A 14,238-nucleotide genomic window follows, 5' to 3' on the forward strand; every position below is an offset into this window, starting at 1 on the left:
ATTTTTCAATTTTTCAATCAGGCTCTTCCATGCCTGATTTAACAAAACAAGATCTTAAAAGGTCTGGGAAAACACTATTAACCTGGAAAATAAGCAGCTTAAAAATCTACTGCAGGAGTCTCAGCCTTCCTATTCACAACCCTCAATCCACATATCTAAGAGTATGTCTTTCAAGGCACATTTTCCTGCTGTTTACCCAGTCATCAAAACCTCCCAACCAAAAAACCCTCGCAAAAATAAAAGATAACTGTGCAGGGGCTAAGATGACCCCTAATAAGATAGTTGAATTCTATGCAAGGCATTACTGAATGCAAAAAGTAATACCAAAACGGGAAAAAGTGCTCCCCTCTAATCTCCTCTTTCAAGTGATATTAATTTTAGCTCCAACAATGAAAAAGAAATTCTAGGCTGAGGAATTATTTTCTTTTTAGGGGATGGTCTTTCGGTTAACCCCTCATACCCTCACAAACTTAGTCTGCCTTTACTTCTAGTAAAAAAAGACCCGGTTTATGCTACAAATGGCATCAAAAATTAAAGTGAGATGCATCTGTTCAAGGCCAGGTGTCTGAAGCTGAATATCTACATTATACGCGGCCAACACAGATTGCCTTATAATTAGTGAAAGAAAGAAATACATGTTTGCAGAAGACAAAGCACTGGCCTTTGCTAGACCCTATTTTAGGAAGAGCTGTTGTTGTCCGTTTGAAGCAGCTATTCTTGTTTTGGAACACAAAAGCAGACTGGGGTAATTGCTGTAGTCTAAAGAGTCCATGCAACATGAGGGGGCTACTACCCTTTAGCACAGACTGAAGAAAGCAAAAAATCCATGTTAGTCCCATTTGTATTTGAGAAGACCACTGTGTTTGCTCTGTCTAGCAAACAGGTCAGGGATACGGCTTCGAGTCTGAATTGTTGAAGAAAGTTAACCTCCTCACTGTCATGCTTGAAAAGAATGAAGTGCTGATGTATTTTGAACAATCAGTTGCAGCAGGAGAGCAGCTCACACAGTGAGTACATGCTCAGAGGAGAGATCTTAGTTGCTCTTATCAAGTGTCTGTCTGGCCATTCATGTTCTAGGTGCATTTCTAAGACACCAGATGACCATGTTCTTGTGCAAAACAGAAGCAGTGAGATTAAAAAAATCAAGACAGAGAATTGCTCAGTATTTTAAAACTTCTTTTGTCTTTTAAAATGGTTCAAACTCTACAAAAATGGAAAGCTATAAAAATGAATATCTGGCATTAAAGTTGGTTTCAAAGTAATATTAAAGCTAAAGGAAATACTTTTCTTTTATAAAAAGATTTCTCTGTGAAAGAAGAAGTAGCTCAGAAATATTGTTTGAATATAGACATCTTGATGATGTGGATGCTTCACAGGACTAACAACAGGTGTTTTAAAGATGGTGGAACAGAAGTGCCCAGATCTTCCCAGAGTTCCCAGAGACAAACATATGCTTGTCCAAAGCGTATTTGTCAAAGAATTAATAATTTTAAACTAATTTACAAAATTATATAAATATATTGTGACAAGACAGGCAGGGGATAGAGGGAAGGCAGCTGTTGCTGTGCTGGGCAGTGCCAGGGAGCAGCTGAGCATGTCCCGAAACCTGCAGCACCCACACTGCCCTACAGAGAACCACTTGCCTGAGCTGCAGAGTGGTAGCAGTAACTTGTGGCCAGTCTTTGCTGAGTGATGTCACAAATTAAATAATAGAGCAAATCACAAAATTACTCTCAGAATAGTATTTGTCAGGAGAAGTATCTTTTATACAGCTAAATGACATAATTGTAGGGTCCATGAGGTTTCAGGTGGGAGATCCCTTATGAGATTGGACAAAGGAGCAGCAAAGTCTGGACTAAATAGTGGTTAGAATTAACAGCCCTTTGTTTATTCTAATTACATTAATCAGTTAGACAATTTGAGAGAAGAGGATAATTGCTGCCATTGGAGCAGGATTCAGTGGAAGCAGGGAGAGAGGTGAAGGCTGGTTACTCTCTTGGCTATGCAGAAATAATTCACATTCCATTCCTTTACACTTCTGACAAGTGGGCTAATTCACAACATCTGGCAAGTAGACAAAAGCTCCTTGCTATGCCATCATCATGCCTGCAATTCAACACAGTCAGCGGAAAAGGAGTTTTTCTCCCCAGTTCTGGGCAGAGCCTTAGTTTTTGTGCATTTGCACGACCATGTCTTCTGCCTGTCCACCTACAATACAATGCAAACTATCTTCTCAGAAGGATAGAGAGTTAATATTTTATTTTATGTTGCTATTCCACTGTTCCTAATCTAAGCATTCTCTTTCGGGAAAAAGAAATAGTACATCAGAATGAACAAGTAAGTATTTTCTCTGCCTTTAAGATTTCTTGTACAGATTGTGATTGCCAGAAAACCACTTCCAACCTTTTCATATCTACACTTCCAACAGGGCAGAAAAGACAACATGAATACACAGGCAATTGTGAGAAGCAGCACTGAGGGTTGACCTGATATTTGTGGTGTCCAGGGGAACAGTCCTTGCCTCCCTTTTGCCAGGTCCATTGAAGTACAGAGATTTTCCATCGCTGAGCACACCACAGCCTGTCCCAACCTGACCTCCTGTTATCTTGTACCAGAGAGGGCTTAGCTTCCTCTCAAACCTGTCGAACATCTCACTGTGATTAGGCACGTTAGACACACAGGTTCCATGTGATGCTTCAAGAAAGAAAAAAAGAGGGAAATGCTTTGGTGAAACTGTGCTGAACAGAGTAAGGGTCACATACAGTACGCTGGCGGATGGTTCTGTTGCATCTACATGCGACAAAGCACTAGGCTCTTCTAAGAAAATGTCTCGATGACTGTACCTTTTCAAATCCACTTTACAAATTTTTGAAGGCAGAATAAGCCCTCTTCCTCTCAACTCTAAGATGGCTTATTTCACTAGGTGCAAAATAGCCATGCATTATGCTGATAAGGCATTTTTTGTAAATAGAAAAATATTATCCTTTTATTTTATTTTAAGCAAATCGAACAAAAGATGTAAGCTTATTGCTTTGTTGGTACAGAGGGTTGAAAAGAGCACAGTGTACAACTGGTTGTGTCAACCACTGTTTTTTCATAGGGTCTGGGTTTTGGATTTTTTTCTATTTCAGCATAAAGGCACCTGAAACCAAAAGTGAGCAGAATTTTCCACAGAAGGGCCTGTCAGAGCATATGTTCTCTCCTGGTCCCATGCCATCTGATGGCCAGGGGACTCAAAAATGGCAACGATTCTTTTGAAGATGATCCAAATGCTTTTAAGCAGACTTTTCAGTTTATAATGTTTGATTTTGTTTTCTCTTTGATTGCTAGTCCCTTCCCATTCATGCAGATGGTGATGTTCAAAGATTGTGATTGCCAGAAACATCAATGGTGTCCGCTGCCTTCAGCTGCGCCGCTTTGCCTGTGCTGAATTTTATTTAACAAAACAAAAAGATTCTTGCTGGCAGCCCATGAAATATATGCCATCATACATTTTTCCAGAATACCAGAGAGGAAAAACAAGATGCAAGATTTGCAGCTTTAAGTCAAGCCAATGCTGCCAATGCATCTCACCTGAAATGGGCTGTCTTACCTGTGTAGCCCAGGTCACAAAAGCAGACCCCTGAGACACAGTCCCCGTGGCCATTGCAGTAGTTGGGGCAAGGCTCAGAAATGTAGACACCATCTAAGCCGAAAGGAGGCACGCTCTTGTGGGAGCTGCTCTCCTGGATCCAGCGAAATCGAGTTTTACTGTAGAGAAACAACAACAAAGGACACGGTATTGCTATTCCCAGCTTCAATATCTGCTGCTCTGTCCTGTATGCACCAGTGTGATGCAAAGAACAAATACATGGTCTTATCAACAAGACTGAATGATTAGACATGACTCTGAAGATGCCTTTTACTACCCAGTTCAACCTAGACTACTCATTACATATTAAAATCTCAGAGCTCCATTTCTTACACTACTTACAAAAAGAATTCAGTAATGGCAGTGATGCAGAGTTTGCTATGGGATTGTATACTTTTGAGTAAAAATTTTCAAGTTATTTGGATACAAAAAAAAGCCACTTTCTAAAAATAATGGCAAATAACATGTCCTACAGGACATGTGCACAGAAATACTAAGTTTTTATTCTTGGATGACGAAATTCCTAGAAAACAGTGATTTATCCTTAACTTGCATAACTGAAACTGCTCCAGAGAATTCAATGAGCTAACACTAAGTTATTCCAGCTGACCCACCGCATAGGAAATTTCTTGAAGAAAAAATATATTTTGGTTATTCATTTTCAGTATTTAACTTTTAACAGAATCATTTTATTGGAGCTCCAGAGAGGGGAACAGATTTAAAATCTCATTGCCAAACTAATGGATTAACTAAGATTCCCCTTTCTACTCTGCCTAAAATATGATGAACCTATTGCTTCCCCTTTTCTGTTGTGCACTGGGATTTGGTAGGTAGGTGATCATCATGCTTGGGCTCTGTACCAACTGATGAAATATGAGCCTCTCTGGTTAACCCCTAAGCCACGACTTCTGAAGTGACCCACAACAAATCCAGTTTTCAACATGCCAAGACTCTCACTGGAGTCAGAATACTTACATTTTTAATGTATTAGCATCAGCTTCTTATTCCTGATCACATTACTGAACATAATGCCAAACAGATTGCTGCTATTGATTCTGTACTGCTTGTTTTGGGTAAATCAAATCAGCTGGTGTCAGATCTGTGCAATTTGGCACCTGCTTTTATTGGCTAATTACTGAAGAAAAGACAAACTTGTTATGGTACAAGCTGCTATTTTGAGTCCTTGCGGCAAAGGCATCGGCTCTCCTGCTACAAAATATGCCACACACTCAAAATCTGTGCTGGGGCTTGAGCATGAGAAGTCCATGGCAGGAGGATGGGGCTGAAACTTCGGGGCAGCACCGGGGCAGCTGCCTGGGGGGTGAGAGGCAGGAGGCAGCAGAGACATGGCCAGGGGCTCAGTGGGGACAGCTGCTGGCAGCACTTGGTGCAGCCAGCAACTCAGATTGGGGTATTTTACCCCTGGGGTAAGACAGAGAGTAAGAGGAATGAGAAACTTCAGCCAAATCGAAGTAAGATTGAGAAAAGCTGCCTGATTTCAAGGCTTATTTGTGTCTTCCACTGTCTGATATTTTCTCACCAGTATTAACCCAATGCTGAGGTCATGCTTGCAGGTGAGCACACCTATTATTGCTCCCTGCTTTCCCTTTGGCTCTCCCGACCACCTTCAGTGACACAGCACATTACACAACAGCCCAAATACCTTTGTAAGGTTTCTTTGCCCAGTGGTAACTAAAATTAATCTTGTTCAAATGGCTTATTTGATTCATATGGCTTACTACTTTCTTGCTGGTGCCTCTGACCTAACTGATTATATACATAAAGACAGATGATGATTGATGTCAAATTAAAATGTGCTGGATGCCTTGCTGCTTTGTAATTTCGTTCTATAGAACAATCTGACACTTTTAAAATGGAAAACTTCCCCCTGTTTTGGGGAGGACCGTATATTTTTCCCATATCTGCCGTTTTTTAACACTGCTTTTATTCACAGCTTTGCAACTTTGTCCCAGTGTGCCGTCACAGAAGCAGCAGCCAATTCATGGGTCCCACTGGCATCACTGGTTTACAGTGCACAGTACCTGGCTGCGAGCGACCTGGGGATAACAATAGTAATTCTTGTCCAGTCCTCAAAGTCTCCCGTGTGGTACACTGTGGGCTCGCTCAGCTCCCGGGAGCTCCCTTCGCAGCCCTTCGTGCCCGGAGAAGCAGGGTAGCACCCCTCCTTCACCAGCGACCAGAAGAGCCCAGCATCGTGGGAGTACTGAAGCAGAACGGGAGCAGAGCTGCTGTACTGGTTGGTGCAACCAATGTTCAGCTGCAAAAAAAGCAGAGCATTAGATAAGAGCTGGAAAACCCTGCACTGTTATTAGTATTTATTGTCTGCAAAACACCTTTGACTTTTTGGTTTGGGAGGCTTAATGCTCCAAATACTTGCTTTGAAACCCTGCTAACAAGCAGTGACTGATTGTAGGACTCTTTCCTATAACATTTCCCCGTAAAAAATCCTACTATCCCTTCATTAAGTTTGCCAAGTTCAGCACACCAAAAGATGCAAAGAGCTTTTCAAGGCTTCCTGTGCATAGCAGGCCCCAAACAGCAAACTCTGCACAGGCACCTCTATGCCCAAGAGTGGGAAGAGCTGTGAGATCCATCCCACCCATCTGCAGTCCACCCAGTGTGCCCAGATGATCAGCCTGACTCCCAGGTGAGCCCTGACCACAGCCTTGTCATTGGCCTTGCAGGAATGATGTCTGGGAGTTGTCACTGCAGCTTGGGCCCCCAGAATAGAGTAAAATTGGATTAAGTAGAAAAATGCATATTAAAATGTGAAATGAGAATGCAACCAAGACAAAAAATCAACTGCTGATTTGAAGTTTTCAGTTTCATTTTTCAAGCTATCAGAAAAATATTAGTTTTCATTAGCTTACTGCAGAAATTCTACTTGAGCTATAGAATGTAAAATGTAAAACAAAATCATTCATGTAAAATGAAATAATTCTGGCAAATTACTGTCTTTGAGTTTATCAATGCAAAATTATTCCAGCTTGCTATTTAAAATGGAAATTTCACAAACTTACGGAAGCATTTAACCATATGCGTAAAATTAAAGCATGCAAATAAGACATTTATGTGCAGGCTGGTTTAAAAGCTTTCCAAAAAAGTCTGAATTTAGGCCTTAAATAATAGACTTTATGAAGAAGAACTCACTGTTCTGTGATACACGTTGTTTATGTTTTGTGTATTTGTGTTACATTGCCACATGCTTCAGTGATGAAACGTGTATGAAACATTTGTAAGTATTGATTTTTTTAGCCTAAACAATTTTTTAAATGCTGTTGCTCATCAAACCTATAGAAGGGAGACTTAGTCACTGGAGTAGAGGAAAGTGGTAAAGAAGCAAATAGCACCTTTTTCTAGGCGAAATGGTATTGATACATTGAGATATTTTTGGCTCTTAGACAGTTTAAAGTATAAAACCACAAGCAATACTCACTCAAAAATTGTACTGAAATCCCTTAGTTTGTATAGCATTTCATTAGCATAACTTTTAGATGAAATGAGAGTATTTTACAAACCCCATTATTTCTGCCTAACTTTCCTATTTATAGAACTGTGGGAATTATATTTGAAAAGCTGCCTGTAAACATCTGATCTCTTTAATAATTCCACTTGTAAATTATTCAGTGTCTGTATCCACCAATTATGTAAGGACTGTGTATTTGTGGTGAGCTCATTAAAATTGCATTGCAACCAACCTCTAGAATTCACCAATGGGATTTCATTATAAACTCAATAAAATTTTGATTAGGGTTCAGAAACAAGAGCTTGTCAAAGCAAATATACTTTCTTTGGAGCCCATATTCTGATGTATTGTCAGACCACTGAAATTTCTGTAAGCCCTTTAGAGGAAAATGCTAATTGGAGCCTATATTCATTGACACAATGAAGTAAATTATATGAAAAACCCACACTGGAGTACAGAGCAGCTTGTAAATCCTTAAACAGTTTAAAATACAAAAATGTACGCAAACCTCATTGGAGTTTTTGTACTCATGGAGCCCCAGACGGGATAAATCCTTTTTTGCTTGACATTGAAGCAGCGTTTCCTGGTACTGACTTGAATTCAGTGACAGTCACTTCAACCCACTTGTGAAATGTGTTGAAGAACAAAAAGCTTTAAAACCTCTTCAGAGGGGTAAAAGTGCTCTCCTGCACCAAAGATTTGGTTATCCTTCTGGAAAGCAGGACAGCATTTTATGCTGTTTGAATTCATACTTGTGCTCTTCACATCTCTCTACACAATGGTCTAATTTATCACCTTGGTTTGAACTGTGGCCACAGTGGCATCTTGCAAGTTGACTAAGGGCAATTTTAGGGATATTCTTGCAGGGATTTATGTTTAAGGAATACCTTGAACTGCAGGACGTATCCAGGCTTCAGACTTAAATCTCGAGTCACTGCAAACCGGTCTCCATCTGATTTGCCAAAGAGCATGGCAGAGGGGGTGGCAGAGCAGAAACTTTCATTTTTGGTCATCCCTTCGTTGGCCAGCATTAACCACACACTCATCTGGTTCATAGGGTAATCAAATGCTGGCTTTTCATAAAAGTTCTGTTAGAAATGAAAAGGAAAGCCACAAGTACTATCACCTTGCAGTGTGACTTCAGAATAATTCCCAAAATGATCAACTTTCAAATTTTGCAATTTGTATTTTCTGTCATTTTCAAAGAATTTTAATTTCCAAAACTTCAGTCTAGACTTTTCGAGGAGATATATCATTACATCCTCTGTCACAAAGATTAGGAGCCTGATGATTTTGTGATAAGACCCAAGTTATTCCCACAGAGACACAGCTGCAAACACTACAGCTGTTTCTTTAAACAGACCTTTAAATAGACCTAATATTTTAAAAGAAAATTATATTCAAACAAAAGTCTCCTAACAGAGAGGATGGTTCCTGGTTCGTGGGGATGCCCACAGCCTGCTCTTGCTTATTACCTGTGGTAAAGTGGGATAAACAACAGGAATGATGTGCTTCTGCTTCTCTGACAAGATGATGATGTCATCGATGGCCCACTGATCATATCCTTCCCCTGAAAACACGGGCTGCCACCAGCGAAACCTGGTGCAAGGTGTCTTGGCTGAAGCTGGCAGCTCCAGATAGACAAACCTGAAGAACAGAAGTGGAGCAGAACTTTAGGGAGCACAGTTTGTAAAGAAATGTACCACTGAACAGGGCAAAGGGGAAGGAAAGCCAGCATCTATCTTAAAAGTCCAAAGTAATTTGATTTCCAAAGAAGGGCAACGACGCTGACAAAGGGTCCAAGAGAGTAAGACACATTAGGTGAAGCTGGGAGAGCTGGGGTTATTTAGTCTTGAGAAGAGGAGGCTCAGGGGAGACCTTATCACTCTCTACAATCACCAGACAGGAGGCTGTAGCAGGGGGTTGGCCTCTTCTCCCAGGCAACCAGCAACAAAAGGACATAGCCTTAAACTGTGGCAGGGGAGATTCAGATTGGACAACAGGAGTAATTTATTCACTAAAAGGCTGGTTAAGCATTAAAATGGGCTGCCCAGGGCAGTGGCAGAGTCACCATCCCTGGAAGTGCTCAAAAAATGACTGGATGTGGCACTTAGTGCTATGGTTTAATTGACATGGTGGTGTTCAGTCAAAGGTTGGATTCAATGATCTTGGAGGTCTTTTCCAACCTTAATGATTCTATGATTCTGTTATTCTAGTCTTCTATATATCTAGATACCTATTTATACACTTTGTCCTTCCTGTCAGTGGAAAATGTAAACTCTTTAAGACAACATCTATTTTTTATGATCTATTACTATATTGCCAAGCACAATAAGGAACTGATTTGAACTCTCCAGCTTTGAATTAAACTGTTCAGCTGATCCATGTTCAACAAGTCTTAATGTTCTTCTGATGCCAGGAAGTAATAGTGAAATATGCTGGCAAAAATAATTTCTCATTCTCTTCTGCTGATTGGTCCTATTTGTAGAAAAAAGCATCCTTCTGTTGCAGTGCAATAGATTATGTAGCAGAGTTTTCTTCTGTGGGTAAAAATATTTCAGCCCTCCTATACATTTCTTTATAAAAGAACTTGAGGTTGTCTCAGTTTGCTTTATGTTCAACTTAGGAAACACCTTACTAAAATGATGTTAAATAAAAGTTAAATTTTCAAACCTAATCACATATATGTCAAAAAGTACAATAATTAGTTACTTGCTCCTGTTCCAGACAACTTACATATATGCATTTTTAGCTACAATATTTTTTGCACTCTTTTTTTATATCTCATGTTATTTTGTGTCATGGACTCTGCTTCACTTGCCAGTGAGGCAGAGAGAGGAGAAGGAATTGTTCTTTTCCAGCAGATTCCCAGATTTATGTGTTGGAGAATAAAGAATTGCCAAAAGAGATCTGGAGCACACTTGAAACAGCAGGAAAATAAATCTGCATAGCTATGTTCAGTAAGGACCATCACTCTTGATTGCTCAGAAGGGCAATATTTTGTCTAAAAAGAATGTATTGCACAGCCCAGTGATGAAGGGTTCAATATTTGGCTTCTCTGTTGAGTGTGTCCTGAAGGGAAGGTGGTGGCTGTAGTTTTTCTAGATTTTAGTAAAGCTTTTGATACTGTACCTCACAGCATCCTTATGGACAAGTTCTCCAGCTGTGGGAGGAGGGGTTCAGGGTGTAAAGACCTGGTTGAAGGGCAGAATTCAAAAGTTTCGGTGAGTGGGGCTACATCTGGCTGGTGACCAGTCTCCAGCAATGTTCCTCAGGGTTCCATCCCAGAGCCACTCCTGTTCTATACGTTTCTCAAGGATCTGGATGCAGGAGTTGAATGCACCATTAGCAAGTTTGCTGCTGATACCAAAATGGGAGGTTGAATCTCTTGGGGATCAAAAGGTCTTGCAGAGGGATCTTGAAAGATTGGAGCATTGGGATTGATTAATGGGATGAAATTTAACAAGTGGGAATGTTGATTCTGCACCTAGGATGGAGTAACAGTGAGCACAAGTATAATCTGGGAGAGGAGTGGCTGCAGATCAGCCCTGCAGAAAGGGATCTCTGGGTACTGGTCAGCAGCAAGTTCAATAGGTGTCAGCAGCACGCCCTGGCAGCCAAGACGGCAAACGTGAGTGCACCAAACACAGCATCACCAGCTGCTCAAAAGAGGTGCTTGTCCTGCCTCACCTTGAGCACTGTGTGCAGTTCTGGGCCCCATGGTCAGAGAAAGATGTGAATGTCCTTGAATGCATCCAGAGGAGGGCAACAAAGCTGGTGAAGGAGCTGAGGGATGGCTGAGGACATGGGCTTGTCTAGTTTGGAGAAAAGGAGACTGAAGGGTAACCTCATTGCTCTCTACAGCTTCCTGACGAGGGGATATGGAGAGGGAGATGCTGAGCTTTTCTCCCTGGCATCCAGTGACAGGACTAATGGGAAAAGTTCAAAGCTGTACCAGGGAGGTTTAGACTGGACATGAGGAAGCATTTTTGTTCCAAGAGTGTTGTCAAGCACTGGAACAGGCTTCCCAGAGAAGTGGTTGATGCCCCAGATCTGTCAGTGTTTAAGAGGCATTGGTCATTTGGAAATGACCAAAACTTTTGGTCAGCCCTAAAGTGGTTGGGCAGTGGGATTGGATGATCACTATAGGCACCTTCCAACTGAAATAGTCAATTCTATTTTATTCTATTCTATTCTATTCTAAACAAAATCCAATAGTTTTACACTTCCAAGTGCCTAGATCACCTTTAGAAAAAAAAAAGTCTGCTGAGTTACAGAAGTCCTTCTGAAAATGTTGTTCATTGCAATGCAAAATTACAAGATGGGAAAACAAAATTATTTGCATCTTGAAAAACATAGATGATAGCTAACAGAAATAATGTCAATACCTATGCAGACAACAGTTTAAATTTTCACTGACAATGTATCTTACAGCAAATTTGAACTGCTGAACATGAATGCTTCTCCTCCTTAAATAGTTATTTAAAGGAGCTTTTGTTTTATGTGACATTAATGTATGTTCATTAGATCTGAAACCACAGTCAGAGAAAATGGCAGATTTCTACATCTCTTTCGGGTAAGCTCTGCATTTGCTTGCTAATGTTTTCCAGATATTAGAATTTTAGTCAGGTTTCACATGGGAGGTAATAGGAAACTTTATATTTTACTTCAGTCTTTAAAGGTCCACTTTCATTACATTTTTTATTCCTAGTGATAGGAGTTTACTGTGGGAGCTTGAAAAAGTTTCCATATATTGATGTCTTTTAAACATTATAACCTGAAATTATTATTCATGTTTTCATAAATTGAGAAATATTTTTTTTTAAAGCTGATGCAGTATGGATTTAATTTAGACCAAAATTATTACCTGGGTTTGCTGAAGTCAGAGAAATACATTTCTGCTAGTAGCTGCCAGTTGATACCACCATTATTGCTGTACTGCAGCAGCACACCTTCTTCTCTGCTGTCAGGTTTATTGCATGAAGAACTGTCTCCTCCTATTTGGATGTAAAACTGTACAAAATCCACCCATGTTGTGTCCAAATCCCAGCTTACCAACTGTCTTTTTCCAGCCTACAATACAAAGAACAGAGGGGCAATAATAATTTTAATTATGACACCTTCATTATGAATAGACATATTTACGATCCAATACAGATTATTATTGCATAGAAAATTACACAACATGGAAGATATTGAATTTTGTGTTAATTTTGTCTTTCAGTTATTCTGCTTGGCCATCCTTTAGGTCTTAATCACCCTGAAATGATACCGCAAGTATTTTTTTTAACACATTTCAACATACAATTCAACTACACCACACAGTCTCCACTCAACTATTTCATCTCATTCCTTCAAGGTCCCAAGTATGTCCAGAAGACAAAGAGCAGATGCTGGATATCCTGAATCAACCAGGTTTAAATTTTTAAGTATTCAGCTTTTTAATGATAATGCTTAGAGCTGTAAAAGGCTATTTCTGACATCTCATTTCCCTACTTAAATCTTGCACTGCATAGGGTTACCCGATCACCTGAAATCAGCCCCTATAATACCTGCTGTTTGAAGCCCATCTCCTACACAAGAACAAGGGAATGGTACTTTCTCTTCATGTGTCACCCGAATAAGATCTGTTCCTACACAAAACTATGCTCTTTTCCTAGCCAGTATTGTAAATCAGGAGCCTCTCAAATAAAAACTGTGGATTTGGTTTCATGTTTACCTAAGCATAGTTGAGAGAAAAAAAACAGCCTCGTAAAATTTACTGAATGGCTTTTCCAAGACTGTTTTTGATTTCTAACAGGTCAGTGTGGTCACTTTGTGCATGTTGGCAAAGGAGGACTGAGCATATTCATCTAAAAAAAAGCTTTACAGTTTAAACATCTGGGTTTTTTTTGTAACTGGAACTATCCCATACCCCTCTTTGTGCCCCGGTGCTTGAAGCTGAACTTGTGGGCTTGCACATCAACAAACCCACAAGATGCTGATATGTGACATGAAGCTGCCTGTGGCAAGGCAGGACACAGGACGAGAGCAGCGTCCCCACAGAGGTGACCTGCATGCAATACATCTGACACAACCCTGCCCCAGCACAGCACTGTGCTGCCACAGGCTTTCACAGGTAAGCCAAAGCCATATGTGTGCAGCCAGAGGGAGGATGTGGGGATCATATTTCTGCATTTATTAAAGTAGCTGCAACCTGGCACCACCCCTCAAAATGGAGAACTGTCAACATGCCTACTGTTTCTATTCCCTAACAACTCATGGGTTTATGTCTGTCTCCAAGCATAAAAAGGTATCAAAGAGGAAAACCTGGGCTAAGTTATAAAATGATGCCTATGTTTTAAGCAGTATTTTTTTTTTCTCTGTCACTTGCACTTCTATGGTACTCATGATAAATTTCCAGATAAACTTGAGGTAAGCAAGCGATGTGATCTAGCTGAACACAAGGAACAAGATTATGAGCTGACATTTAAAATATCATCTCCGTTTTTCAAGAATGATAGATGAATTTAAATCCTGTTTCACTCACCACCTCTTTCCTCTTTCTACACAGTTCAGGGTAAACCCAGCATATAAATATTTACTGCTTTCTTTCTCAGAATGTTTTGCTTTGCTGGTGTAACAGCCTGGGTTCATGGCTCATTTGCAGAGCCTACCAGAAAGGCCCCCTCACACCATGAGACTAATTTCCAGAAGCTGAATACATGTGGGTTTGAAGCTCGGTTAGCTTGCACCACTGATGACAACTAAAATGTGTGAAGAATCCTCTGACTCTCAAAAAGCTCATATAGATACAGTCATACTGATTTGGTCTTGAATGTTGCCTGCTGTTTTGATTTATTTGGTGTTTTTTTCCCAGCTGAGCAAATCCCTTCTGGATGATGCCATGAGAGGAAGATGCGCTCAGCCTTGGGTGCAGCCCTGAGCCTCCCGGTGCAGCCTCACATGGCTAATACTGGCCAAGGTGACACTGATAATCTCTTGGTAGTTGACTTTCACAGCTTCATTTGGAGGCTCACTGTAATTTGAAATAATCATCATCAAATCAAACCAGTAATGGGTAATTATGATGCAAACACCCTTGCTGCCCCATGGGCAGGTGTTGCCTGGCTGGCTGAGG

At 40.5% G+C, this 14,238-nt stretch overlaps 1 protein-coding gene across 3 annotated transcripts in view; it reads right to left on the bottom strand.

Annotated features, from left to right (window-relative positions):
• RELN (reelin) overlaps window positions 1-14,238 on the bottom strand; it is a 281,279-nt gene that overhangs the window by 59,254 nt on the left and 207,787 nt on the right. For all 3 annotated transcript variants that reach the window (XM_027888170.1, XM_027888169.1, XM_027888168.1), the window contains exons 25-30: window positions 11,986-12,191; window positions 8,594-8,765; window positions 8,006-8,206; window positions 5,674-5,909; window positions 3,593-3,750; window positions 2,487-2,694 (exon numbers count right to left, since the gene is read on the bottom strand). In XM_027888170.1, the coding sequence (XP_027743971.1) occupies window positions 2,487-2,694; window positions 3,593-3,750; window positions 5,674-5,909; window positions 8,006-8,206; window positions 8,594-8,765; window positions 11,986-12,191 (1,181 nt within the window). The remainder of the gene's footprint in view (window positions 1-2,486; window positions 2,695-3,592; window positions 3,751-5,673; window positions 5,910-8,005; window positions 8,207-8,593; window positions 8,766-11,985; window positions 12,192-14,238) is intronic.

The sequence above is a fragment of the Empidonax traillii genome, unplaced genomic scaffold, assembly GCF_003031625.1.
Source record: "Empidonax traillii isolate 1590-97213 ecotype Southwest subspecies unplaced genomic scaffold, ASM303162v1 scaffold234:size820800, whole genome shotgun sequence".
NCBI lineage: Eukaryota > Metazoa > Chordata > Aves > Passeriformes > Tyrannidae > Empidonax > Empidonax traillii.